Raw genomic sequence first — 27,912 nt, 5'->3', positions numbered from 1 at the left:
CCTCAGATTTCTACAGTGCATGATGGCCTGTAGAGAGAAAGAAAATTTTATTGATTCTATGGTAATTTCCTGGATATTGGTTTCTTAGCCTATGCCTTTGTGAAGTATAAGGAGAGACAGGACAAAAAGTTTTGTTTCTAGCCTTTTTCATCATCCTAAAAATATTAAAAGATTGATGTCAGGCCTCCTAGTTTAGTCAAAAAATTTCTTGGAGGTCTCAGAGGGGCTGATTCACATTCCCACATCCCCTGGTGTGGGGTCTGGATCGGCTAGATAAATGGGCCGAGACCAAAGGAATGAGGTTCAACAAGACCAAGTGCTGAGTCCTGCCCTTGGGTCACAACAACCCCTGCAGCTCCAGGCTGGGGAAGAGTGGCTGGAAAGAGGCTGGGAGGAAAGGGCCTGAGGCTGCTGGTGACAGCAGGTGGACATGAGGCTAGGTGTGCCCAGGTGGGCAAGAAGGCCAGTGGCACCTGGCCTGGATCAGCAATGGTGTGGCCAGCAGGACCAGGGCAGTGACTGGCCTCCTGTAGTGGACACTGGTGAGGGGCATCTCAAGTGCTGTGTCCAGTTCTGGGCCTGTCACTGCAAGATGGACTTTGAGGGGCTGGAGTGTGTCCAGAGAAGGGAACAGAGCTGGGGAAGGGTCTGCAGCACAAATTTGATGAGGAGTGGCTGAGGGAGCTGTGGGGGGTGGGGCACAGCCTGGAGTCAAAAAGGCTCAGCCGGGACTTTATTGCTCTCTACCACTCCTTGACAGGAGGGTGCAGCTGGGGGTGGCTCGGGCTCTGCTCCGAAAGAACAAGGGACAGGACGAGAGAACACAGCGTTACGCCGTGCTACGGGAGGTTTAGTTTGCACGTAAGGTCGATTTTTGTCATGGAAAGGGTGATTAGATACCAGGACGGCCTGCCCAGGGAGGAGGTGCAGTCACCATCCGAGGAGGTGCTGTAAAGATGGACGTGGCACTCAGTGCCATGGTCTGGCTGACAAGGTGGTGACTGTTCAAAGGTTGGACTCGCTGATTTCCGAGGTCTTTTCTAACCCGAGCTCTCCTGGGACTTTGAGTCTGCGCAGGGCGCAGGCGGTGGGTGTGGGCTTTTTCCCCATTGCCAGCAATCCCCTCACCCCGCGCACCCCCAGGCCGCCCCGCTCCGCTCTCGTCTCCGCGGCAACCGGGCGGGCCGGGCGGGGCCGCACCGCCCCTTCGCGCCAGGCGCAGGGCCGGGCCGGCCGCGGCGGGTGGAGCGTCCCGGGAGCGGCGGCGCGGGTAGCCCGGGCCGTTCGCTCTAGCGGATCCCCCGCCGGCCCTCCCGGCTCTCCTGGCGCCATGTGCGAGCCCAGCAAGCAGGACATCGCCGCCATCTTCAAGCGGCTTCGCTCCGTGCCCACCAACAAGGTAAGGGGCTGGGCCGGGCCGGCGGGCAGAGCTCCGCCGCGGTGACACGTCGCACAGGCGGCGGGGCGGGGGAGGCGCGGGGCCCGCAGCCCAACACGTCCCGTCTGGGAGAGCAGGGAAAGGCCCGACGGGTCCGCCGGGGTGGCCGTCCCGGGAGCGGGGAGCCCTTCTCTGCCTGCCCCCCGTCCCCTCCGGTCGGGATCCTGCATCCCGAAGAGATGAGCCTTTGGGGAAGGAGGTGCGGCGCCCATCGGGTGCCTCAGGTCCGCTGCGAGGGTTAGCTCCACTGAGCATGAAAACAAGTTCCGAACTAGCCACATCATAGTGTTGAGTACGTGTTTCTTTTTTTTCTTGCTTTTTTATTTAACCAACGAAGTGGCGCAGCTACTTCTGTAGAGATAAAAGTTTGCTGCTTTCTAATCTTGTTGGGCTTGTCCCGTACTCAGGTGGGTTTTTCCGTGTTGTGAAGGTGTTTCTGTAGTGTCCATTGCGTGTGGAGGTGCGGGCTGGGAAAGACGCCTGGCCAGGTGACACGGCCCAAGTGCCTTCAGCTGCTCTGTGCGGCTAGTTTGTGTTGGCTTTGTAATGTACTCTGAGAACATACATGAAAAGTACACCCACTAGGAAACTGTGGATTAGCATGACGGAGAAACACGTTGGGTTTGTTTTCTGGGAATAGGAATCCGGATGTCTGTCTTTGGTCCAAAACTGACTTTTACTTTTTGAACACAATTCATTAAGACTGTACAGGTCTGGTTTCTCTGAAAGCAGAGCCCAGAGGTAAACAGTTTCTAAAGTATTGTTAAACTTGCCTTTGCAATGGGGTAAAAAGTTTATCAAGGAAAGGTCCTTATCCCCGCAAGAGTGAGAGAGATCTCTGACAAGCTCCTAAAAATCACTGGCGCTATTGAGTAGTTTTAAGGCTGTTGTGATGCTTTTTCGGTGTTCAGTTCACAGGAGAAGTAGAAAGTATTGACCCTGCCTGGCAAGGATGGAATGCCTCGAGCAATTCTGCTGTACTGGACTCCTTGTTACCATGTAGATTTAATCAGTGGATGTGGTGCCCGTGGTTGCTCAGGTGTATCTGTCTCCCCGTGTTAGATGCTACACAGAAATTCAGTGTTGACAAAGCAATGTTAGCTGCCACTCACTGTGGTCAGTGGGAAAGAAGTGGCTCCGGCACAGAGAGCTCGATAACAATGCAGTGGTGCCTGGTCTAGTTGACCTGAGATGGGTCTGGTTGACCTGACAGAGGGGAAGAGTGGAAAACAGCAGCTTAGATCTCACAACTCTGCCTGTCTGTCTTACCATTCTCCTTAAGTAAAAGCTCTTTCTTCCATCAGTTTCTCCTCTCGTGTTCGATTGCATCTTGTTTGTTTCCTTTCTAATGTGTTGTTCTTAAGCAGTCTGCCGCTTTTATTTGTAAGTCTTTTTTGTTGGGGAAGAAAGACATGGGAAAGTGCAAATATTGGAAAGGGTTGTTATTAAAAGCTTGGTAATTTTCTTTAACTGTGTAGTTTATGTGTAGAGTTTGGGAAGAACTGCCTGCTCTAAGCAGGCATATGCATTTACACTGTTGTGGAAGCTCTCCAGTAATTCTTAGTGCACATGAGCTTAGGAAAAGAATTCTTATTTCAATAAATGCAGAGTTTAATTTGTGGGTTGTAGTGTGTTGAAAGTGATGTTTGAATAATTGTCGTGAAATTAACATCTGTAATTTGATGTTAATTCCCTTTATTATGAGGTTTTGAGTTCTTGGTGTCTTTAGGTGTTACACAGTATAGAGCTGCCTGATGACAGCAAACTGGTGATCAACTGCCTGATGAGTTAACAAACATACTGCAGTTATTAAATAGGATGTATTTTGTACCCATAAAAATGTTCATAGTCCTTAAGCTACTTGATATTGTTAACTTGAGTGTTCAAGCTTTACAGCTCAGCTCTTTTGAAGACTTGCACATTCAGGCTGTGCTGAAAGTCTCTTTTAATCTACCATGGATCTATTCCTGTTGTTTTTTCATTCCTTTCCCCCTGGTTCTTTTCTTTGGTTTATGGTATTCCTGTCTCTGCTTGGACTCCTAGTGTGCTTGTTGTGCTGGTGGTTCATCAGTTGTTGAGGTTTGTTGTAGCAGTTCGTGTTGTGGGTGTGGTTTCTGTGTGTGTTGGGTTTTGCTCCAGAATGGACTCTACTATCTTGTGTCCCTGAAGTAATTTTGAGACCATGACACTTCCAAAATGGGCAGTCCTCTTGTCTGCCCGTGGCCAGCACTCCAGTTCCCTCCTTTATGCTGTCATTTCTGGCCAGGTGGCTGTGGTGTAACGTGGCCACTCTCCTACCTGTGCTCTGAGTCCATGTGCCTGTGCAGAGGTGGTTTCCTGCGGGATCAGTGGCTGGGATTATTAGTGCTGATGCAAGACAAGAAGGAAAGTGCATCTGGATGCAGTGGCTGGTGACTAAGAGGAGCTGCTTGGATTTAGATCACCTTGGGCCGAGTGTGAGTTCCAGTTCAGGCTGCTGGATCCAGAGCCTGGGATTGGCAAAGTGTGGATCTGCCCTGGGGCTGGAGCCCTGTTATAGGGGACCCTCAAAGTGTAGAGGCTGAAAGTCTCTGTGTAACCCTGACCTCAGGCATAAATGATCTTCCTGAACCCACTCACCCCTTATGCTTGTGCCAAAAATAGCATTTCTATCCGATATATATTACTGCATTTCCTTATCCAATGACAATATATTGTTTATTTATTTATTAACATGTCTTGTGCAAGGTGGATGTTGTATGTTTTAGTGACTGCTTCCTGTGGATAATACCCAAATCTCTGCAGATGCTCTCATACAAACATCTCAGTTAGGTCTTTGGTTGACTTTTTCCAAAGTGATTCTTACTGAATCTGCACTGTTGTGAAATGCCTTAACACAAAATAAACGAAAACCATGCAAGTGTATTTTAAAAGCACTAGATTATTTAAGCATATCCTTCAAATTTATTTTTAATCATAATTTTAATATTTTAGTTGCACCTAAATCTGTACAGAAAATACACTTTTTTTTTAAATGGAAACCGTTTCGTAGGGTAACTCTTTGGTTTTTTTCCCCCCTGATTCTTCTTAAAATGTATGTGGTGGGAAGCACTTAAAAATTGAGAAAACTAAGCAAAATTAGTCTAAATGTTAATGAAACATGCATCTATTTCTGTTGCATAACATTGATGGAAATAGCAGTTCCTCCTTTGCTTTCACAAGAAAATTGGATGTTCCTACTTGCATCTCAGTCCCGAAAGGTACGTTTTTATAACTGAGTAATCTCCACAGGTGTCTGGTGTGGACTCCTGTGTGAGTGAAGATACTGAGCTGTGCTGTTCATGGCAGCCAGCTCCAAGGTCATGCAATTGACTTTCAGATGTTGAAATTACAAAGTGCTTTTAATTGGAGGAAAGGAAAGGGAAGGGAGGAGAATCTTCAGGTATGTTTATGACTAAATTTTTAAAAACATGGATGCTTTTTTTTAACCACCCACTCCAGGTTTTTGTTTCCCATTTGTACTCCAGGGAATTTCCACAAGACATAAAGCTCTAAGTCAGCTTTGTATTAGAAGAAAGGCTAGGGCTGATCTGTTGCCTTTTGCCTTTGGTTTCGAGCACAGTCTTCTCCTTTTTGTTGTCCCCATCCTCCTCTGGCTGTGTAAGAAAAAGCCTAAAAATAGTCCATTTGAAATGAGGATAAGTCTCATGTGTTTTAAGGAGCTGCTTCAAAGAATTGGGGAAAAAAAAAACCAAGTTCTGACAGCTTAGGCTATGTGTTTTCTTACTCATGAAGTCTTACTTAATCTTCTTTTTCCCTCATTCCCTCTGTATCATTCTTCCACCTGAGCTTGTTTCAAGGAGTCCCTCTAACCCATCCTTTTTTCACGCATTCTATGTAGCTTTTATTCCTGTTTTATGCCAGTGAATGCCCCATTTCCACATACAGCAGTAGGATATTTAAATAACATTACATTAATAAATATTAGGTTCCTGGTGAGATGGAAGGGCAGGACTTGCACATGCAGAAGCTGTGATCTCCATGTCTTCTGTGTGTGTTACCAGTCATGATGTAACTGAAGCTCAATATTCAGTTGTTGGAAGAGTTAATGCTGGGTACGCTGGTGAACTGTACTCGTGCCTGCTAAATTTGTACTGTACAAGATAAACAGACCCACATTAAACCAAGGAGTTTAGCCTCAAAATGCTCCTGGGCATGTACTTGAAAATAATTTGGATGGATGATGTGTCAGGTGACTTGAGAGTAGACTCAGGGTTTGTTTGACTGTGTATGTACAGAAAAATAGACACAAAAATCCCTATTTGGTAGTATAGAGGGAGTTTCTGGCAAGAAAACATCTTAATTCTATTTTTATTTTGTTGTTCAGCTTGGCAAGGAGGTGCTGGAAGCACTATGGCCTGTGTTTATGATGTTCCATATGTCCCCACCTGACTTGGAAGAAATTTTATTTTTTACATCTGCATGTAGTTAGAACTTCCATTGCTATCTGAGGATGCATTAAGTTTATAGGAGAATGTTAAAGGATTGGAGATGCAGATTGGAATGCTGTCAATTTGTATGTAAAAGCTTATCTCTCTGTGGAGCTGTATCTTACTAGATGCCACTGGCTGTACCTGTGGGTGCATGCTTTGACTGTCAAAATACTTCTCTGCAGCCTTTACAGATACCACTGAAAAGGCATTGATCAGATAAAGTCCTGTCATACAGGAACAGATGTGTACACGTGGCATTAACTCAGACTAGCTGTTTCTGTTTACATTTGTATTGTTCCCTGTATTTGATAATTGATTTGTATCAGGTAGTTTTTTCTGGTTCTTGGTTTCCTTGGTGAAAAGAAGCACAAAACTCAGAATAGCTGAAAAAGGACTTGAAAGTCATGGTCTGCTGGCCTGCAGTGTATGAGACATATAGTCACAGCTCGTTTTGCTGAGTGATAAAGGTCCAATGTGGTGGCAGAGGGTAAGAAATTCCTGGGTTTGTCCGTGCAGTAGTTGTGGACCTGGTTGCTTTTTAACCATCTTGGTACAGACAGTGGAAAGGCTGATGTGGCAATTGGTGTGTGATGAATCATGCAAATGTCTGCAGAGGCTGTCCAGATAAGCAATGTTCAGAGGCTTTCTTCACACAGTTGGATTTCCGTGGCTTGCCCTGAAAGTCAAGGTTTCCATATAGGAAAGTAGATAATGATGTCACTGGTACTGCTGATACGTTCTGAGGACTCAGAGGTGCAGCAAGAGGAGAGCCTGCCCTTGGGGAAATATTTCTTAAACACTTTCTATTCCAGCAGTGCTGGAAGTGCTGTGTTAAACGTGTGTTTGACCTAGGCTGATGTGGGTTCTCTGACCTGATTTCTCAACCTGTGTACACTGGTTATAACTGGAAACAGGGGAGGCATGTAGTTGTGTGGGCAGATTGTGTGACTCCTCTTTAGGATATATGGCTTTGTCATGTCAACAAATGCTGTAAGAATGAGTTAATTAGGTTGGATCACTTCAGGGGTATTACACTGACCTGTAATACAACTACAAGGCCTGGTTATGCTCAAGTCCTGTTACTGATTTTTGTTTTCTTTAAGGTGTGTTTTGACTGTGGAGCAAAGAACCCTAGCTGGGCAAGCATCACCTATGGAGTGTTTCTCTGTATTGATTGTTCAGGGACCCACCGGTCCCTTGGTGTTCATTTGAGTTTCATTCGGTAAGTATTTGGTGTTTTTTGACAGTAAAAGCTGCAGCTTTGAATGGGTTTGTTTGTTCACATACCTGCTCAGAGAGGAAAACCCGTTCTTTCCTTCAACTCCTGATTCAAACCTTCTTTGTGTTGGCTTGTCTATATCTGATAGCTGCTTGGGTGTTGTGTTTGATTTGCCGGCTTTGCTTCCTGAAGCAGTTCATTGTGGTGTCACCTGACTTCTAGTCCTTCCAACCCAAACTATTCTGTGATTCTGGTACTTGGGTAGTGTTCAGTCAGTCAGTTGGTGCAGTAAATCTGCGCCCTGAGCTTGTCTCATTCCAGGTGAGTGTCCCAGCTGCTGACTCAGGGCCTTTTTTGGTCTGATAAATAACTACAGATTACAGAAAAAAGGGAGGAAGAGAAATACTTGGCAAGAAAAAACAGAAACAGTGATTTTAAATGGCTTTGGAGGTTACACTAAAAACGTTTTTTTTGTGTTTAGATCTACAGAACTGGATTCCAATTGGTCTTGGTTCCAGCTGAGATGCATGCAGGTTGGAGGAAATGCAAATGCAGTATGTACCCTTGAGTATTTGCTTTGCATGTTGATGCTTGGTAGGCTTGGAAAGTGTTGTCTGTCCTTACTGCCACTCTTCCTGGGAATATTTTTGTTTTTCCAGTCCTTTTTCTTTGTTACAGCCCCCTTCCCCCTCCCCCTACCCTCCATTTTTGAAAAATTCCTCTGGATGCTGATTTGATCCTCCATTCTTGCAACTTTTCCATTTTGGTACAATCTGAAAATGGGGTTTTTTTCTTACAAGTCAGTAATGAAAATAACTGAAAAGGCCGGATCAGATTCCTTGTCAGTACATATCTAATTTAGACAGTTGCTGAAAGATGGCTCATAAACCAAGGTTGTGGCCACTTCCTGTGACCATCATTCCTTACATGGCTCATGAAAAACCATGCCAAAAATCTGGAGCTGCTGAAAGTCACCCTGGAGTCAAGATCTTACTTACACCTGAGGTAGCACTGGAAATCAGACATGCTGCACTGTAGGAAAGGGAATAGCAGTGTCATGGTTTGGGCCAATTCATATTGGTTGTTAGTTTCAACTTGATTTTATATGTATTTGCACAGCATGTTTGTAAATTCAAGTTCTGTTGACAGCTGTATTATTCTCAGTCTCCCTTTTCGTTGTCCTTTGTAAGCTCTTTGGGAATCTTTTCCCAGTTTTATCCCAAGGTTGACCACAAATAACTGAGAGTGCTTCCCTAATACCCACCCAGTGTGGGAATGTGCAACTCCTGTAAACAATTTCTGCTTTTCTTCTAATTCCCTAAATGCTTGTCCCATATCTTTTTTCATTTGGGCTTTGTCCTCAATATTGTTTCTTTAAGAAACTTCACCCAAGCTTGCTTTCCATAGTATTTTCTTAAGTTTCAACAATCTTTCCTTAAGTCTTTAAGTTTTTTATAATTTTTTTTCCTATTTACATAGAAAAAATGCTTAGTTCAGGGTCATTATTACTTATCTTCCACTTCTGCGTTTTCCTGTCAAATATTTTTCTTTGAATTTGGCATGCAGCAAGTCGCTATCTCAGGCTTACAGATCTGAGCAGTTACATGATGTCTTCTCCATCTTTTTCTTCCGCCTGTCCTTTCTAAGTTACTCTGTTCCATGTTAATACTGCTGTTATGTGAATGTCCTCATCGAGTTACTGTTACGCCACTTAGTTCATAAAAATCACATTTTATACTAATGAGAAGAGGGAGATTTCATGTTAAGAATAGTTTTTTTTAGCCAAGTGCTTAAAAACTTTGATTAAATTATATATATTTTGCTATATAAAGGGTTTGAGGCAGTTGGAAAGAAGAGACGGCAAAGTCTGAAAAGTCTTCAATTAATGTTAGCCTATTATTAGAAAAACAATAAACCTATATTGTTTCATTTTGTGAGGTTTTGTCTTCCTGCTTGGATGTCACTGTTTCCTATCATACATTGTACCAAGAGGTGCAATATACCCCCAGCAACTTCCCAAATACCTTAAATTCTCAATGGTCTGGTTTGGATTACTTCAGAAGATTCATACTCAAAACTTGAAAAAACAGATTAGTAAATTGTTTGGACATTTGAAGTAAAATTAACACTTTTAATGACACTGAAAAGCCAACTCTTTCCGTTCCAGTTAAATACCAAATTCTAGTTTTACTAACTACTGGCTAGAAGCACTTTTAGATTAACATTAATAATTTCAGTAATGTAATTGCCTGACGATGCTGAATCCTAGATAACAGCAGTCCTGAGCTTCCTGCTGTGTTTTGGATAGCTAGAAAATCCAAAGTGTCCTTAATTCCTTTTGCTTTCAGATTAGATCTCTATGATAATTGGAATTAGGGTTTCTAAGAAGCCCCTGTGAGTATCAAGTTAATAAGTGTGTATATTTACATGCAGAAATGCACAATCTTCATTTATTTATTTTATATAAGCACACAAGCCTATAAACATATCTGGGCACATAGATATGTGCATAAACACACCTTTATTTTGAAGGAAGACCATTTTTGTGCAGTCATTTTGATACTATTGAACATACATTGTTCTCTTCAGCCTGATAGAGATGAAGCCAAGCAATGCCTTTTAGAATATTAGAATTGTGCTGTCAAGCACAGCTACTGGCAATCCATTTTACCTATTTTTTCCACTTAATCACTTGATTTCAGAACTAGGATTCGTTGTATATGATGGAATCTTGCATTTGTATATGCTTTCAAAGCATCCCACTGTATTGGGGGTTTTTTCTGTTTTATTTATATGTAAAGAAGTCGCAAAAGTGGAGTTTCCTTTGGAGATTCCTTAGACTTCATTGTTTAAAAGATTAGATTTAGGCAGAGAAGAAGAGTATTTTGCTGCATTGCAATATATTTTTATGTCAAATGGTTTTAGTTTTTTAACCTGTTCCTCACTGCATTTGCTATGTTCTGCTTCCCAGTCTGCTTTTTTCCACCAACATGGGTGCACAACCAGTGACACCAATGCCAAGTACAACAGTCGTGCTGCTCAGCTTTACAAGGAGAAGATTAAATCTCTTGCGACACAGGCCACGAGAAAGCACGGTACTGATGTGAGTAGTGTGTGTCCTGAGGCCTGGAGATTCCTTAAAAACTGTGCTTTCGTTTGCTCTAAAGTCACTTGAAATTTCTAAACAGTAATACAAAATATTATTAGTCTTTGGATAAGGTGGCCATTTCCCCATGAGCCATGTAGTGCTTTTATTTTTGCTTGTCTGAAACTGAATCATTAGAGAAGTACAGTAAAAATTGTAATAGAATTAACTACAGACTATTTGTGATTTAAGTGGGATTTGTTTTGAGCAGGTAAATATGTGTTGTTTTTTTTCCCTACAAAAATAATATTTGGAAAATTAGCAAGTTATATAGAAGTTGCTGTTCTCCATCAAAAATGCTGAGGCAGTTCATACATGCTGTCAAAACATTGTTAGGTTGCTGAAAGGAGTTAAGCAAAGTATCCAGCACTGGTATCTGAGGTTAAATAAGTCTGACAACAGTTCTCTTCTTCATACATGGAAAACATGTTTGCATTGTTTAATTCAGATGGTTAAAGTTTGTGGCTGGTTCATTTGAAGTTGATCAGATGAGTGGAAATTAAAAGCAAGAAGGCCTGATTTTTCTTCTCTAACCTGTGCATCAGGTAGCATGAAATTCAATGGATCATTCTTTATTATTCGTGTTGTAGACAATGTAGTTCATATCACCAAGTTCAGAGAATATTTGTTTTGACTTAGTAAACAGCTTAAGATGTAAAATGTGTTCAAGTAAATACAATATACTGTGGCTATCTTAAGTTTATGGTAAATTCCCAAAATGACTCCTTGAGAAATTATGATTATCTTGCTTCAATTACAGATTCCATCCAATTGTTTGATATTAATTATTTGAAAATTCTAGTAGATATTTAGTGAATAATTTTAGTTGTGCACTGCAAATGTAAGTGATTATGTGCTTTTTAAATTACTGAAGTAAATTACTCAGATAATTGGATTTAGTACCAGCCATCCCCTCCCCTGTCACATGTTAAAAAGTTCCTTCTCCGGGTTACTGATAGAGCTGGTTGTTGAATGGTGAGGTGAGCTTGTTGTACCTTCGGTATCTTTTTTGACAGAGGTCATTATTTCTGCATGTGGTAGGAAGAATCATGAAAAAAGATTGCCTGTGAATAATCTTAGAGTGCAGATTACTGGTTGGAGTCCCGTCCTGCAGTCCTGTGGCACCCTGGGCCCCACAGCCCTGAGATGTGGCTTTGCTCAAAGCTGTCGGCTGGTACACCAGGAGCACATGAAATATGTATGAATTTAATAAAAAAAGGAATCTCATCTACTGAACCTTGGATAAATTTGTAAGGAAAAATTATGGACAAGACAAAAAAATCAATAAGTTTTTAAACCTTAAAACAAAACAAAGCTATTTTAAGATTAATGCTTTTGAAAAAAATGCATTCATGCAATTATGCTGTAAATTCTGTCCTTTAATTTCAGCTGTGGACAGATGGATGTGGAATACCACCAGCATCACCTCAAAATAAAGACGAGGAAGATTTTTTTGCATCCCATGTTTCTACCAAGGTACAAATTACCTGTGTCTAATTTTTGTTTGCTTTCTTAACACTTTGGTTGATTGTGAGCTCTATGGTGAAGATTAAATACTGAAAGAAAACTTTATAGCGAAAAGGTAGGTCAGGGAGTTAACATCTATCTGCTTTTCCTTCTGTGGGTCTCAGAATTCTTCCTGGATATGAACCACTTTCTAAGATGATCATTTTGAGTTATCCAAATAGTAGCTGAATGTGGAATGAAAATACTTTTTTTGTAGACATAACAATTTGACTTGGAGCCAGTAGTTCTTGCTTGGAAGTGCTCTGATATAAATATACTGTGTGATACCTTTGGTTTTCAATCAGTGAAGTGTAACAGTTCTTACAGCATTCATTGTGACCTGGTCACAAACCTGCGTGTTGAAGGGGATGTGTTTGAGGGGTGGGGGAGAGCTCACCAGGAATGTTGGGAGGACTGCTCACTATCAAAAATGAAGTGTGTACCAAATGGGAAATACAAGAGCTTCTAGTGGGGAGGTGTGGTGATTATATGTAAATAAATGATCCGGCGTACAATAAAAAAAGCACAGTTAAAGTGCATATTATTTTTTTATGGTAAACATGTTGAAATTCCTGAGAGGGGAGATAAAAGTGCTCAGGAGTGGATTGAAACCAGCTTGCTTTTTAGTAAAGGTAGGCACTTCTTGTAACTTTAATAACTGTCCTTCTGAGTACAGGTTTTAATCCTAAAAGCTGTAACCATAAGAACCTGTAATAAAACAGTGGTGCTTAGGTAGTCTTGAGCTAAGTCATCATATTTATTTTATATATTCTATTTTCTGTGCACTTTTGTTTTGTGGGTTTTTCTTCAAGGCACAGACTACAGAGTGGCTGTTACCAGAACCAGTTTCTCTCCAGCAGAAAACTTCAGAAAATATTCCAGAATCCTGTGAAGGTATGACTGATTCTTTGTTAATAATAAGTTTCATTTTTCTCATTCTCTTAGTTTAGGCTCTCTTTCCTCTACTTTAATAGTTAAATAACCTAACCATGCTAATAACACAAGAATTTGGGGTGCCTGCTGCTCTTTTAATGGCTGGGAAAGCTGTGATAGAAATACCACATTATGCTGTATCTGCCAATGTACCTTGAGTACAGTGAGATGTGTTTTGGTACTTTATGCCTTCTAAGAATCCTTCTGATATTCTCACCCTTGTTATTCTTTACCTTTTAGGACTAGAACATGGACCAAGTGTTGATGGCCTTAGCACATCCCCACAGCCTGCATTAGGTAATGGCTGCAAGCAGCAGAAGAGAGCAGCAGGCGTAGTGTCCCCAAATATCCCTTTGGGTAGAGAATGTCTGACTGGGAAGAGCTGTGGAAATAGATTTTGTTCCATTTTCAAAAATCTGAACGTAACAACTTAGACTGGAAACATTTTGTATTGATAATGCAATACCTTCAGTGCCCAGGCTCTTGTACTTAACACTGAGGTGTTTATCATACTGTAAGTAGGGGGGAAAAAAGCTGATGGAAATAGAATAGAATAAAATACATCAGTGATCTGTCACTTAGAGGCTTGTCCTGCAGGACCAGGTTTCTGAGAATGAAGTGTTGATTCTCAGCAGAACAGGGATAGTAAAGGAGTGGTGTCCGTGCCAAACTCAGTACTTCAGGCAGGTATGGTCTTCATTGCTGTTTTTATTTGGATTTGGTTCTTTTAGAGCTGGAGACTACAAAAAAGTTCACTGGATGCACTTCCTGCATTTCTCATTTGTACCTTCTACACGTGTTCTCTAAAACAAATGCTTTTGTTGGTTGTTTTGGACATCACAAGTTCTGTCTTACGGGAAGAGTCTCTGTTCTGTGTATGCCCCTTTCCACCCACATTGCAGCTCAGACTAATTTTTCTGTTTGCACAAGCATCCAGTGGGAGCTGTTGATAACACTTACGATATTTTACCAATACAAGTATGTTTAATATGTGTCAGTGGTGGGTTTAAACATAGCCAATGCCTTTCTATCCAGGAAAAAATTCACCTTGGAAGTGATATAAGGTCAGGTGGGCCTCTAGTGTGATTCAGCCTAGCAAGCCCGGCATTCCTGTTCTGTTGACTAGCAGGAATCTGCAGCTGAAAACTGAGCTGTAATTTTATGCCTATTGCATATTTTCATGAGATGACAATCAAAGGTAGTTCCCCACATTTTCTGGTAGATAGTCACAGCTCTGTTCTGTAGGTCAGTTTAGTATCTCAGCCCCTCAGTGTAGAAAGACATTAAAATAAATAGCGAAAACTATTTTCAGGTTGACATTATGGAAATTTTCTTCTGCAATTCTGGAATTAATTGTATGTCAAGTAATGTACATTTCATCCTTGCAGAGAGCACCACCTTCATAAAAAAGAAGGTAAATCCAGCTAAGAAGGGGGTAAGTGTGTATAAACAGAGTATTTTTAACTGTATTATAGATAATTTATTTCAAGATAGTTTAAAAGTAGTTTATAGACTTGCTTCTGGTTAGGGTCTTAGCACTTTCTTAGCATCTGGTCTCTGTAAAAACCCATGAAGAGAGTTGAGTGTCTCAACGATTGTTCAAGGAATATGAAAACTGAAGAAGACAGCTCAAGTTGTGAATGTGTGGCTCTGACAACTCAAGAAAATAACTCCAATAGTCACCCTAATGCCACCCTACTGTGACAACATGTTACAGGGAGTCATTTTACGTCTGGGCTGCTGTAAGACACAAGATTTTGAAGGTGTATTGGAGCAGATTAATTTAGATTAAATCCTGTATTTTGTGCTCCCACTAGAGGACCCTAATATACAGAAGGAATGTTTTATTCTGAGTGGTTTGTGCAGATTGGTTCCCTTCCAGGGAGCGCCACAGAACAGGGTCACAGGTGCAGGAACAGGTTGTAATCTGTAGTGTCAGAGCCTGATCTGTGTATTCATGGCCTGGAACTTTTACATAAAGACTTTAAAGCAGTAAAAGGTGAAGAGAAGTGTGTTGTGAAATTTAATATTACTGTAGTGTTGCAGGTGAGGAATTAGACAGAGGAGACTAAGAACAGCAGTTTGAGGGCTGTGCCTCCGTCTGAGTCAGCATCATTGTATCCATATTTGTAGTATTAAGTGGCTTTTAATTCTGATAATGGTTCCATTGCAACAAATTTTATTATGCTATTCCTATGAAACAAAAGAAACCAAAGTTGGTTTATATATTTAAATATTTGAGTCTGCCAATCTCTGAACAATTAAAACTATATTTCTTTAATTTTTCTGTGGGGCTTGACTGCAGAGCTAACTAAATTTGTAAGAGATAGTAGAAGCAGTGCTGAGGATCAAAACAAGAAATAAAATATTTTCTCTGCTTCAGATTTTCCTTGCTGTCTGCATGTGTTCCCAAACAGGGTGTAGTGTTTGCTGTTGCTTTCACATCTGGCTCTTAAGTGTTAAGTCAGCTGAGGTGGTTATCTCAGTTATAATATTGGGGCTTCTGGGGTTTTTTTGTTTGTTTGCTTGTTTTACAATAATTCCAGCTTGGTACCAAAAAAGGTGGTTTGGGAGCCCAAAAAGTGAGCAGCCAAAGCTTTAATGAGATTGAAAAACAAGCACAAGCTGTAGATAAAATGAAGGAACAAGAGGATCTTCACAGTAGTAAGAAGACTGAGAAGGAAGAGCCACGGTAAGTATGAATTAAGCATACAATGGTAAACCATGAAGCCTAATTTAATGAGCTAATTAACCACATTTTAAATACTACCATAGATTAATTTATGCCAATGAAACTTAAAAAAAAAACCCAAACAGATGTGGTTAAGGTGAACCAAACAGTAATTCCCCCATTGGCCTTTTTTTTTTTTTTTTGCTATTAAATATATGTTTCTACAGTTGATGATTTACTGTAGAAAATTAAATATTAAGAAGACTCTTAATACTATTAAGAAGAATCTTGGCTATTGGATTTTTTTTTTTTACCCCATGGTTGTTACCTAGTTTATTTTGGTTTGGTGTAGTGAACTCAATACTATTGAAAACAGTGTTTCCTGAGAGCGTAGGCAATATTCAGCTTGACTTGTACATACTGTGTAAGAGGAGAGGTGGTTTAAGTATGTCTTAAATTGCCTGATGAAGTTTCAGCTAATTTGTACTGGAATTGCCTTCATTTTCACCAAAACCCTGTGAATAATTCTGTATGAGACCTTGAATCTGTTGGTTCACTTTAATTAGTAAATACTCAGCCCTAAAGCTCAGAGAGTGCTGTTCCTGGATCTTTCCACATTTCTCTGCTATGTGCTCTTGGTTTTTAATATTTCATTAGTTATCATCGAAATTAGACTAATAAGTAGTTGATTAGTGTATACTTTCACTGTTAGAGAGTTTAATGTCCTCTCTTAAGTGCTAGTGAATCATTCCTACAACCTATTAAAAATTTTTCTGAATTATTACATAATTGCAGGATCACTCTTCGTTCGTAGTACTCAGGTCTTTGGTCTGTAATCTCCTCCCCACTCCTTTTGCTCACATTTATGTTGTCCTTGCAGAAATAAACGTTTTGGTTGCATTAAAAATACCAATCACAAGGGGGTAATTTAAAGTATTTTAACCACAGAATCATGTTTCTTAGTGTTTGCCAAAACTACCAGTGGAGAGACTCTGAAGTAACAACTAAATAATCAAAAAAAGGATTGTTCATTTATTATTATTATTCTTTATCAATAATGCCTGTGATGATATAATTTATTTTGGAAGAAAGTCCCAAGTAATGTCTTGGATTTTGTGTCAGAAATTTATAAATCTACGTAGATCCAAGCCAACTTTTATTACAGGTTGCTGCAACCTTTTTGCAGTGGCCATAACCTTTTAAAAATGCCTGTTAGCATAAGGGATGAACATACACTTCAGTTTATGGATCCAGTTCCAGTGGAGGAAAGATAACTGTATTTTCCCTGAGATTAACCTTTGGGAATTTTAACTGTAGGTGGCAGCAGATACCAAAATGAAAGAAGGGTGAATTCTTCTAAAACTGCATTTGCTTCCATCTAATTTGTGTGGTGGTTTTAATTTTAAAAGCTTGACCAATAAACGTCAGTAAATTAATTCAATATAACTTTGTTATGTGGCAGGAATGGAAGTGATTATTTTGTAGTTTAATATTTAGGGAAGAGTTTTGAGACTTTAAATGTGATTTTTAAATTGGTACCAAATTTCTTTATCTTCTGTTGTGCACAAGAATAGGTAGCTGAAATTACTGTAAAAAAATTGATCAGTATGCCCATTTATTTTAATCAACAGCAAATAAAATCTTGATGTTCATAAAATAGGTTTCCTAGGAAGGGCTGCTAATCTTTCTGCTTGGAGTGCTGGGTAGATGTTTTCAGTTATTCCTTTCTGCTTTGCAGCATGTCTGCCAGCAGCATCCTATATCTCATATTCCTTTCTTCTAATAGTTCATTTGTACTTCATGGCAGTTTGACTTTGGAGGGAAAATATTGCTGAGTTGCTCATTAAAATCAATAAAATTGTATCCCTTTTGAACTAAGAAATTAAATTTAAGCACTATTTCTGAAATTCTGTAATCAAGACTGAAAACCTCTGTCTCTGCTGCACTGGTATGACTGGAAAATATTAAGATGGTCTAGAGGAAAGGGATGGAGATGGAGACTAAGCTGGGCCAAGATGTGGCTTAAGGGAAGACATTAGAAAATACAGTGCTACAATATATATTGTTAATATTCTACTAATATTACTGGGTTGGTTGGTTGGTCAGTGTAGCATTGGACATTTCTCTGGTAATTGTGTTTTGTTCCAGTGTATCATCTTTAAGGTTGGCCTACAGAGATCTTGATATTAAAACTAGAGAAGAAAACTTAAACCTCTCTGGTAAGAAGAAAAGTGAACTGGAGAGGCTTGGCATGGGATTGGGCAGCAACAGGAGGTATGTGAAGTTCTGGAAACTCTGAAATACTCTGTGGTTTTAGGCAGTAATCCCTCATTTTACTTAGGAAATGAAGTTATGGACTAAAGCATGTTATGGAAACTTAATCAGTATCAGCAAAAGATGTACTCTTGGTCAAGGGGAGGCTTCTGATAGATTTAAGTTCTAACCTGCCAGACAGGGGTCATCCTAAATTGTGTTTTCCAGCTGTCAGAATGGGCTTTATGTTCAGAAGTCCCCTCACTACGTCAGAGAATGACAGTTTTCCTAGGTTTTCCTTTATTTTAATTCCTCCTCCTTTAATGTCTGTATAGCTTGGGCTTTCTCAGCAAGCTTCAGAAACAAGATTTGGGCTTTCATTTCTTATTTTATTTTAGGGTGTGAGCTTTGTCATCTCTTTATATGCTTGCTTTCTTCCTGTCACCAGTGGCATTTCTCACTCAGTCACCTCAGATATGCAAACAATAGAGCAGGAAACGCCTGCAATTGTGAAGCCGAAGAAGTACGTGGATGATGTGGAAGACTCTTACTTCTCTTCTAGCTCAAGGTATTCTGTAAGCTTTTGATTTTGGATGGACCTAGAAATATATGCAAGTTCCATAATAATATGCACCATGTTTTTGAAACCTGAGATGGAGACAGTTTGAACCTGTGTACACACCTAGCATATTTTCAGAGGACATCTGAATCCGAAAAGGTGTGGAAAAGTGGCTTTGCCTCAGTTGACAAATGGATTTCTAAAGGAGGGGAGTTAGCTTTGCTGAGAATGTGGTCTGATTATGTGTTTGTAGGTTTTGTCTTGTCCAGAGTCTAGTCTCTGCTTGCACAGACAGTTGCCATATCAGCTTTTATTTGTTGTATTCCAAATCCAGTGAATATTTTTTGTCAGAATGACTTGTATTCGTTGTTTTTTTCTTTCTTGCGTTCACCTTCAATCTCAAATTAAACAAGCATTGAAGTCTGATATTAAATATACTACAGTTGCATCATTCTTTGCATGCCAAATGCAAAAACTTCAATGCTTTTGAGGTGTTGGATGTTGGGTGTGTTGTGTAGATGTCTGTAGTCCTATTTCAGAGACTTGCATGAATATAAAATGTAAGTGAAAAATAATTGAAAAAATTTTAATCAGAGGATGAATGCAATGCATATTATAAAATACAGCTCTTGGGAGAAGAAAAGTAATTAATCTTTCTGGCACTAATTGCAACGAACCAGCTTATTTCTGGACTGAGAGATATAAACAGGTTTTGGTTTCATAAACTGCATTTATTGGATCCATGCCACAGAAACATGACAAATTGTACCTAATTACTTGTAGACAGGCAAATAAAAGCACAAGGCTTCTGTGAAACTACTTTGTAGTGTAATCACTGCAGTAGAAATGCAAATGTGGGACCATGGAAAGTGGCAGCAGTCTTGTAAAATAAAATGTTGTATTTCAGTGCTTGCCTTGTTTGTTCCCTGAAAAGAACTGCTACTGCTCTCAAATTATTCATCAGCTACCAGCAGGCAAAGATGAATTATGGAGGAGGCTTTTTAATGTGTTGTGGTTCAATGATTAGAAGGTAAATTGTAATGTAGCTGTTCCCTGCCCTTGTTCTGGTTAGAACTGGGAGGATCTAATTGGAGTTGGTACACAAGTTCATTCTCTTTAAAGAACAGGGAGATTTGGATTTTTTAAGGTTATTATCCTTTATTTCAAGCTGTGACTTTCAAATAGAGCCAAAGTAGTTTAAGTGTCATTTTAGTATATGCCCAAAAGCAAAACAAGCATACTGCATATTAGAGTGCTGATAAGTGAATTAAGCAAGCTAAATGTCTCAAGGTTTAGACATGTATTTGAAGCCTCTGCAAATCCTTAATTTTGATTTTTGCTTTTGCTACAATCAATAAAATATTAATATCACAGTGTTTGGCATTTTCATAGTTTTTGGTAGTTTCTTTTTGTTTTTTTCAAATACTTTCCACATATGCTGAGATACATGTAGGTAATCAGAAGGGGAAAAGATCAAATTATGTACCAGAACTGATAAATGTGCAGCATTTTTTATTAGTTGTCTTTGTTTTGTGTTTTCCCTGCAGTTTTGATTTGCAAGAAAGGATTGTCTTATTAAATTAAGACTTATTTTCAAGAAATATTTTTAGCATTTTGCAGCAGTGCAAAACCTGAGGGCAGCCCTCCCCTGCTGCGGGGGAGGGCTGCCCTAGAACCGGAACACGCAGGATGGTCATTCCATGGCCACGAGCTGTGGGGCTGGTCAGACATGGTTCTTGTAGAAGCGTTGCAGGTTTAGAAAGGCAGCTGTTTGGTTCCTGGTCTCCATGGTGTTTTTATTGAGGAAAACAGGGGTGGAGTGGGGAGACTGGGGAGGGGGAAGGGAAGGCAAGGGAGGGTGCAGGTTCCATATGAGTCCAGAACCAAAGAGGCCCGTTCCAGATCTGGCTGGGGTTTTTATCTCTAGGGATGGGGGGCGGTCCTGACTCACATCCAGTCAGAAGGGGTCAGGGGGGTGGGGTCAGGGACAGGAAGGACACACGTTACAACAGCATTTAATTTTAATAAATGTGCTGCAAAACTCACAAGTTCTTAACATTTTGATTAAAAAAAATATATAGAACCAGAAACAGAGGCTTTCCTTCCTGTTCTGAGCTGTTGGATCCAACTATACGAAGTTTCTAAAGCAATATTGTGAAATCTAGATTATTCACTGACAACTGCTGTTTTGCTGAAAGCGTACTGGCTAGTGAGCAATTATTATAGCAGTATTTATCTAACAATAAATAAATAAATATATTCCCACTTTTCAATAAATAATGAAGTTCTGACTTTTCAATAGGGTTTTCTTTTTCTTTTATTCTAGGTACTGTGACTCTTCAGATTTGAGGAGCAGCACTTTCTCTAAATGGGATGAGAATTCAGATGCTTTTTGGAAGAAAGAAAATAATAGTAGAGACATTGATATATTGTTAACTTCAAAAAGCACAGGATTTTCAGACAGGTATAGCAAGAAAACCAAACTGATTTTTTTTGTACAGAAAGCCCAAGTTCGTTAATGTGATTTGAGTCCTGGTCACAATAGTGGAGCTTTTTTCAGGCTGTAGAAGTAGAATTTGGCCATAAATTTCACCAGCAGTCAAGGGATCTCCTGACTGAATTTGTTTTGTAAGCTGAATTTCTTACATTTTAAGCAGTGTCTGTTGTGCTCAGTGCTGTTCAGTCTATGTACTGGAGGTAATTCCCAAAGACTTTCAGCAGAAGAGGAAGTAGACAAAAGATGTGAGTAGAAACTCAAATATTTGCCCTGCTCTGAGCACATACCTGCTTTGTTTGTTGTGTGATGAATCAAAGAAAAGCTTGTTAGGATATGAATGAAAATTTGGGGCACTCAGCTCTGAGGATGAAGGAACTGGAGACAGAAACAACAGGTCTGATTATTGTGATGATAAAAAATGTCTTTCCTTTTTGTTAACTGTATTTTTATCTTTGTAGTCAAGTAGAAAATATAAGAATGGGGGTCAATGTGCTTGGTTGATGTTTTCTACCTCTGTTCTTTTTACTTTAAACCATATTTTTCATTTATCTGTAAAATACAGTTTGAGCACTTCAGTGCTTGTTTGATTCCTTTCATTCTGCCACGATGTGAATGAAGTTTGTCTCCTAATGCAGTTTATTTTCCTTCCAGGCCTGCATCTCGACGTAAGCCTGAATATGAGCCTTCTTCAAACACAGATGAGGCACAAAAAAAATTTGGCAATGTCAAAGCCATTTCTTCAGAGATGTATTTTGGAAGGCAAAATCAGGCCGATGTAAGTAGGAAGCAGTGATGAAGTATTTTTGAATGTTAAAATATTATTTGACTGTAAACATGGTGTTCTCATATAATGGGAAGGCAATAAATAGTTTAAATTGATAGAATTAGTGAGCCTGCAGAATTATGTCCACTCGATTCTTTGTTTTATAGAAATGTACAAATTTCTGATCATTTAGTATTCATGTTTAAGGAACTGCAGCTGTGCATAGGATCATACCTCTATCATTCTTCTCTTCTGATAGAAGTGGTAGACTGATTCAGCACTCCTGATTTTTGATAGAATCAGGCTTACTTCATTTGTTCTAAATAAACAAACTGATACCAACAAACTGCTAAAAAATCTTTCTGCTCTGTATATGTTGCATGAAAACATAATTAATGTTGTAAAGCCAGCTGCGTAACTAAATTGTTCAGTGAATTGCATGTAGTTGAGTCAACCTAGAATAAGAACAGATTGATATTAGGGTGCATTTTGGAGGTGAGGGATAGATTTTTAATGGAAAATTAACAGTGTAAAGACTAATGTAAAAAATATAATTACTATGTGCAGGGAGCTTGGAAAAAGTTGACTTAGACGTGTCATGTAGTTGGAAGAGTCAGCAGGATGTTAACTGCAGTGCTTTCCCCTCCATTTCACCACTCCACATTTTTTTAATTGTTGTTTTAATGGAAGCATAGTTTTTCAGCAATTTTAGGGTAACAGCGAGTAGGACCCTTGGTGTTGCAATGTAAATGTTACCCTTGGATAACTCAGAAATGAGATGGTGACAAACTCAGTGTAAATGATGTGGAAGCTGTGAAATGGGCGTGACTTTCAGCATGGTCAGCTTCAGCTTCAGGTCCAAAACAATGTCTATAATCATTCAAATTATGACATTACCTCAAAAGATGGCAGCAAACTGATAAAATCCCTTTTATTCTCAATTCTTTTCCAGTATGAAGCAAGGGCTCGGCTAGAAAGACTTTCTGGAAGCACATCTATAAGTTCAGCTGACTTGTTTGAAGACCAGAAAAAACAGCCAACAGGTATATATCAAACAGAGTGAGAAACTGGATCATGTGAGGAATGCAGTCCCTGACTCTGCTTCTAATCACAGTTATTACTGTATTCTGCAAGAATATTGCTAGTAGCTCAAGCAGTCATATCAGGTGTATTCATTGTTAAAAAATTAACCCCTTAAATTTCAAGTTCCGTATTTTTGGTTTTGCAAATTCAGTATTTTATACGGGGGGGTGTAAATAACAGAGTATTTTGTAAATATTTTATATCAAAGGAAAACTTTAATTTTTTCCAATAAGGTAACACCTAAATGGACTCTTGTAATTTTTTTTATCAGTTACCATAAGTAACTTACTGTCATCATAGTATTTGCTCTAGGAAAAATCATTAATAAAATGTCAGTGGCCTTGAAATTCCTGTGGAATCTGTTGCGTGGCGTATCCATTCAATGGTATATTTGCTTCTAACTCTGGTTTTGCCAAATTATTAAGGAAAATCTTCATGTAGTTTGTTTCAAAGATTTGTTGGAACACCTTGCATTGGAGAGTGTAGTTCAGCAAATTAGAAACAGAGAAAGATTAGATTGACTGAAAAGAAGCCCCTTAGGCTATTGAAAATCTCATGTTTTCTTTACAACGCTTTTGGGATAGTATGATAATGTGCCATAGAAAAGGTAGGAAATGCTGGAACATTTCATAGACTTGATTAGTTGAGTTTCATTCCTTAACTTGTAGTAGAATGGGAAAAAAGAATAGTTACTGAAGAACTTGAAATCTGTGAGTAATTGTTCAAATAGGCTGGAGAAACAAACAGTATGCAGCATCTGATTTTACTTTGGAAAAGGAGGAGCAAAAAACCCCCAAACATGTGACTGTTTAGTTTTGATCCCCTGAAAGCAAGTTTAAATACCCTGACTAGTAGAGAAATAACTCCTGTTATCAGTTGCTTAAGTAAAACTGGGGTTTAGTAATTTGAAATGTAAAAAAAGATGCAATTCAGGAGTCATAATGCAGAAATCATAGTAACTTACTTAGCCTCTTGAAAAGAGCATTTGCAACATGGTGTCATAAATTCACACTGTATTCAATGTAGAGAAACTTCCTTTCCTGCATGTCTCTGTTACACCCCTCACCCCAAAAATTGGCACTCTACAGTGGTCCTTCTTGGAAAAATTTTACTGCACTGATAATTTGTCTGGTGTTGAATTAATGCCCAGACTATCATTAGTTCCATAAAATAAAGGTAATTAGGAGACTGTAAACAAAGACACTGCTGTAATTCTGGGGTCCTTGCCAGGATAAAAAGTTCTTTGCATCTAAAGTTTTTATGAGCACTGATGCAATGTCAGGATAGAACAGTTTTGGGCTGCTTGCTTTTGTACAGAATACTGCAGGAGCTCTTTATCAGAAGAGGGGACTACAAGGAAAAGGCTTTTTTGCATTATTTCAAAGCTGATGCTTATGAAAGATGACATGTCAAGTGGCTGACTTGGAGGGCTGATTTGGAAGGAAACCCCAAGAAAAGGAGTTGCTTTCCTGCCTCATTTACAAGAACGTTTTCAGACCAGCCATATGTAACCAGCAAATAATGAGAGAATGTTTGTGGCTGAGAAGTGGTTAGAGCTTCTCAGGTCACTTATATCTGCAGATCTTATTTCTATGACTCTAATAAGAAAAATGCCTGAAGCATTTGATGAGTGGAACAGATCGTAAGGAAGTCCAAATTACAGGTCAGAAGTAGGGCTGTCTGAGGTAAGTTTCGGAAGATAATCTATAAAGAGAGTGCCTGTGCTGGGTTTAAGGAGTTGGAAGCTTTCTGAATGTGACAGTGCACTTGTGCTAGAAACCAGCCTCTTTGCTTAAATAAATCGACTTATCTCCAGGATTGTCTGTCTCAGCCTGCTAAGGAATCAGATATCTCTAACTTCCCAGGACAGAGGAGCTGCAGGTTCTCTCTTTTTCTCTCTTCATCCTCCACCCCTGTTCAAAAGACTAAAAGGAGTCTCCATTTAGGAAATGGTCTGGTTTAGGATGATTACTCTCTGGAGCCCCATTTGCTCCCAAGATCTTCAGGGTGACCTCATTGTGGCGTTCCAGTGCCTGAAGGGAGCCTACAGAAAAGATGGAGAGGGCCTGGAGTGACGGGACAAGGGGGAATGGCTTCAAATTAACAGAGAGTAGGGTTAAATTTGATATGAGGAAGAAATTCTTCCCTGTGAGGGTGGGAAGGTACTGGCCCAGGTTGCCCAGAGAAGCTGTGGCTGCCCCATCCCTGGAAGTGTCCAAGTCCAGGTTGGATGAGCCTCTGAGCACCCTGGGATAGTGGAAGGTGTCCTTGCCCATGGCAGAAGATGGGACTGGATGATCTTTGAGGTGCCTTCCAACCCAGGCCCTTCTGTGATCATGGTTCTGTGATTCTGGTTTACTCCTATTTGTGCCTTTGACAGGATCAGATATTTTATATTAAGGCATGCCAGTGATAATTTTCCCCAATGATTGGGTGATGGTAATTGTTAGCGTGTTAATATTTATCATGCAGTTAGTTGTAAAATATCTTTGATTTCTGTTACCTTTAGACCTGCACTTTCCATACTAACAGTAGCGATAACTCTGTCCAAAATATATTGACTTTCAGGAAGGCTCTATTGTTCTGGAGTTTTAAAACCTATTTTTTTTAACATTTACTGTAATTTCTATAGAATTTTCCAAGCCTCAGATCTAGTAATGCAAAATATATGTGTATATACAGCTTGCACACATACCTATGCATGCACACAAATAGCATTCATCACTTCAGCCACCTCTGAAGCACATTCATCTTTAAATTACAAGGAGATAACATCTGTTGATGATACAAAACAACATTGTCAGAGATTGGAAGTATGGAATAAATCATCTATTAAGCAAACATTAATTGCTCAGCTGGGAATACAGTGTAGAAGATGACACTCAGGATGGCATTATGAAAATAATCCAAAAGGAAAATGCATTTAAGACACTGACATCTATGTCTAGTGCTCCTAGTCACATATAGTACTTTGGGGAGAGAGAAAAAGGTTGCTTTTAATATAAAATCCTGTTTTTTTCCTCCATGTGTGTTCTCCTTTTAGGAAGCTACAATATTGCAAATGTCTTGCCTTCAGCTCCTGATATAGCTCAGTTTAAAGAAGGAGTGAAATCAGTGGCTGGAAAACTTTCTGTCCTTGCTAATGGGGTCATGACATCTATACAGGTGAGTGAAAGTGCTGCAATCTATTAACCATCAGTTGACATCTTTCTGTAAGGATTTAGTGCTATGGGTCCTTCTGTTGAATTATTTTTAGGGGAGAAAGGAATGAATTTGGTATTGAGCTCTGTAGACCTCTCAAAGTAGACAGTAAATCTTTATAACTTTAAAAAGAAAACTGTATCTCCTAGCTCACCTTCATTAGAAGACTTTTTTTTTTTTAATTAAAACAAAAATCCCATCATGAAAGTTATTTGTCACTCTACTTTTAAACTCATCAGAGTTTCTAACTCAGAACAGAGTAGTCTGGTTGGAAGGGACCTACAGCAGTCATCCAACCTGACTTTTGTGTTGGCTCTTTAATTGACCTTTGATCCCTGTTTTGCACAAAATGAGGCATCCTGGCCCTAGTGTCCAGCATGTTTTGTGCTCCAGTCACTTCACAATTCCGGTGTGAGGTCACTGGGAGCTCTCAGATGTTTGAAAATCAGGCTGATTATCCTGGAGTTTAACTCTAAACTCCAGTTCTTGGAAGCACTGGTCCATTTTCTCAAAGTCTTGAAGAATTCAGCTGCTGTTTATTGTACAAAGGGAAGTAAATTTCTTTCAATGGAAAACCCACTCATGTCTGGTTTGTTATTTGTCTTTACTTTTCTAGGATCGATATGGTTCGTAACTGAAGCTAAAGAAAGGTTCCTCTTCAGGCCCACAAATAATCACTCTGCTGATTCAAATGAAGGTTGCCTTAAGACTGATGTTTTTACCTGTTTCTTAGTGCGGATTTCTGACTCAGCCTCTTCTTAGTGCTGTGTCATTTGACAGGGCAGAAATTTTGCAGCAACTTGTTACATTGCAGATGCTTTGGGGTTTTTTTTTCTCCTTTCCAGTCTTTATTTCTTAACAACCTTATTGTTAGATGCAGGGAGCTTTATTTTATCGCTGGTTCTGTCTGTGAGGCAGCAAAGAGAAAGAAGGATGAATACATCTCCTGAGGTGGTATTTAGTAGACTACGGCAAAATATACACTTAAGTTAAACCTGTGCTTGCCAGAAAGTAGAAACTCTTGAAGTCATAAATTTATGTGCATTAAAATGGTGGGGAAATAGTGGTTTAAAAGAATATTCCAGCTAGAAGGTTCTATATTTTGATGTGAAGTGTGGAGAAGTCAAAACATTGTAATACTGAATAGTGGATTTCATCTTGTTGTGGGAACAGTCTTATTTATTCCTAGTTTTGAAAGTTACAAAAAAATTGCAATATAGGATCCTTAAGTGCTTTTAAAAATTCTGTATTGTGTACAAAATTGAAGGAAAAAAACCCTTGAAATATACTAAAGGGGCCTAACAGAGTAGTTAATTAAATACTTGTTAAAAATATTTAGCACAATCGAAAGTTTTTGATAAAATTATCGATTATTGAATGAGGAAATAGTGGGGCTGTGTTGTAGACAGTCTAGAATTTATTGCTGATGACAACCTACATAATTATTATGACCTTAAAGAAAAAAATCTCACAACCAAGAATGAACTCAAGGTAAATCTGTTCTGTAACTTTCTTAATTCAAATTCATAAACTGCTGTTATCTAATAAAAACAATTGATATAAACTCAGTTTTAAATTCAATTTCTGTGTGTTGTCACCAGTATCCAGCTTTCTAAATACTGTCATCAGTATTTTGTCTAACCAGTGGTCTGGTAAAATTAGCTTTTAGTTTCAATTAGTGAAACTTGCTTTCTTACGATATTGCTGTAGTGATTTAGAAATCTAAACACTAAGGCTGGGTTAGAAAATAAGCCTAATACTGAACTTAAATACTCTGTTAAAATACAGCTAACAGTGCAGCTGTATTTGGGGTTTAATTTCTATCTGTTTCACATCTAATTCTCACTTCTGGTAACTTCCCCTTTGTGGCTGTTTGGTTTAGATTTAATAATTATTGAGCAAAAAATTACCTTTCTTTTAAGAGAGTTACAAGATGAGCATTTGTTCTGCTCAATGCTGCAGCTTTGCAATAAAAGATTTGCTTTGTTACCTTCTTTCCCACCCTATAGAAATGATTTTATAATAGGAAAAATGTGCTGCTTGGGACATGCTTTGGTTTTCCCGAATTACAGATATCAGTTTTTGGCTTTCAACGTACTCTTCATTTGAGTGCACGCATAAATTTATTACAAGTAATCAGTGATCCTGTTTTTGGAGTTGTGATACACAAAC

The 27,912-nt window shown here is 39.3% G+C and overlaps 1 protein-coding gene across 4 annotated transcripts; it reads left to right on the top strand.

Annotated features, from left to right (window-relative positions):
- Window positions 1–1,190: 1,190 nt before the first annotated feature.
- On the top strand, window positions 1,191–27,304 carry ARFGAP3 (ARF GTPase activating protein 3). Of its 4 annotated transcripts, none has more exons than XM_085049783.1 (16): window positions 1,191–1,399; window positions 7,014–7,132; window positions 7,611–7,683; window positions 10,101–10,232; window positions 11,664–11,750; window positions 12,593–12,674; window positions 12,954–13,010; window positions 14,102–14,148; window positions 15,260–15,405; window positions 17,533–17,658; window positions 18,086–18,205; window positions 20,523–20,660; window positions 21,345–21,468; window positions 22,409–22,499; window positions 25,583–25,704; window positions 26,357–27,304. In XM_085049783.1, the coding sequence occupies exons 1-16, from the start codon at window positions 1,331–1,333 to the stop codon at window positions 26,372–26,374; spliced, it is 1,551 nt and encodes a 516-aa protein (XP_084905909.1). In that variant the 5' UTR covers window positions 1,191–1,330; the 3' UTR covers window positions 26,375–27,304. The 4 variants fall into 4 exon arrangements, with proteins under 4 accessions (XP_084905909.1, XP_084905910.1, XP_084905911.1 ...); XM_085049785.1 differs by lacking the exon at window positions 1,191–1,399 and adding an exon at window positions 1,508–1,730; XM_085049786.1 differs by lacking the exon at window positions 1,191–1,399 and adding an exon at window positions 1,827–1,845.
- The last annotated feature ends 608 nt before the right edge of the window (window positions 27,305–27,912 follow it).

This window comes from Lichenostomus cassidix, chromosome 1Ab, assembly GCF_008360975.1.
Source record: "Lichenostomus cassidix isolate B80296 chromosome 1Ab, HeHo_3.0, whole genome shotgun sequence".
NCBI classification, from domain to species: Eukaryota; Metazoa; Chordata; class Aves; order Passeriformes; family Meliphagidae; genus Lichenostomus; species Lichenostomus cassidix.
This window is presented reverse-complemented; position numbering and strand designations above follow the sequence as displayed.

Coding starts and splice junctions, on each gene's coding strand:
- ARFGAP3 (XM_085049783.1), top strand. CDS start 1,331: ATGTGCGAGCCCAGCAAGCAGGACATCGCCGCCATCTTCAAGCGGCTT. Junction 11,751..12,592: donor CATCCCATGTTTCTACCAAG/GTACAAATTACC, acceptor TTTTTCTTCAAG/GCACAGACTACAGAGTGGCT. Junction 14,149..15,259: donor TAAATCCAGCTAAGAAGGGG/GTAAGTGTGTAT, acceptor CAATAATTCCAG/CTTGGTACCAAAAAAGGTGG.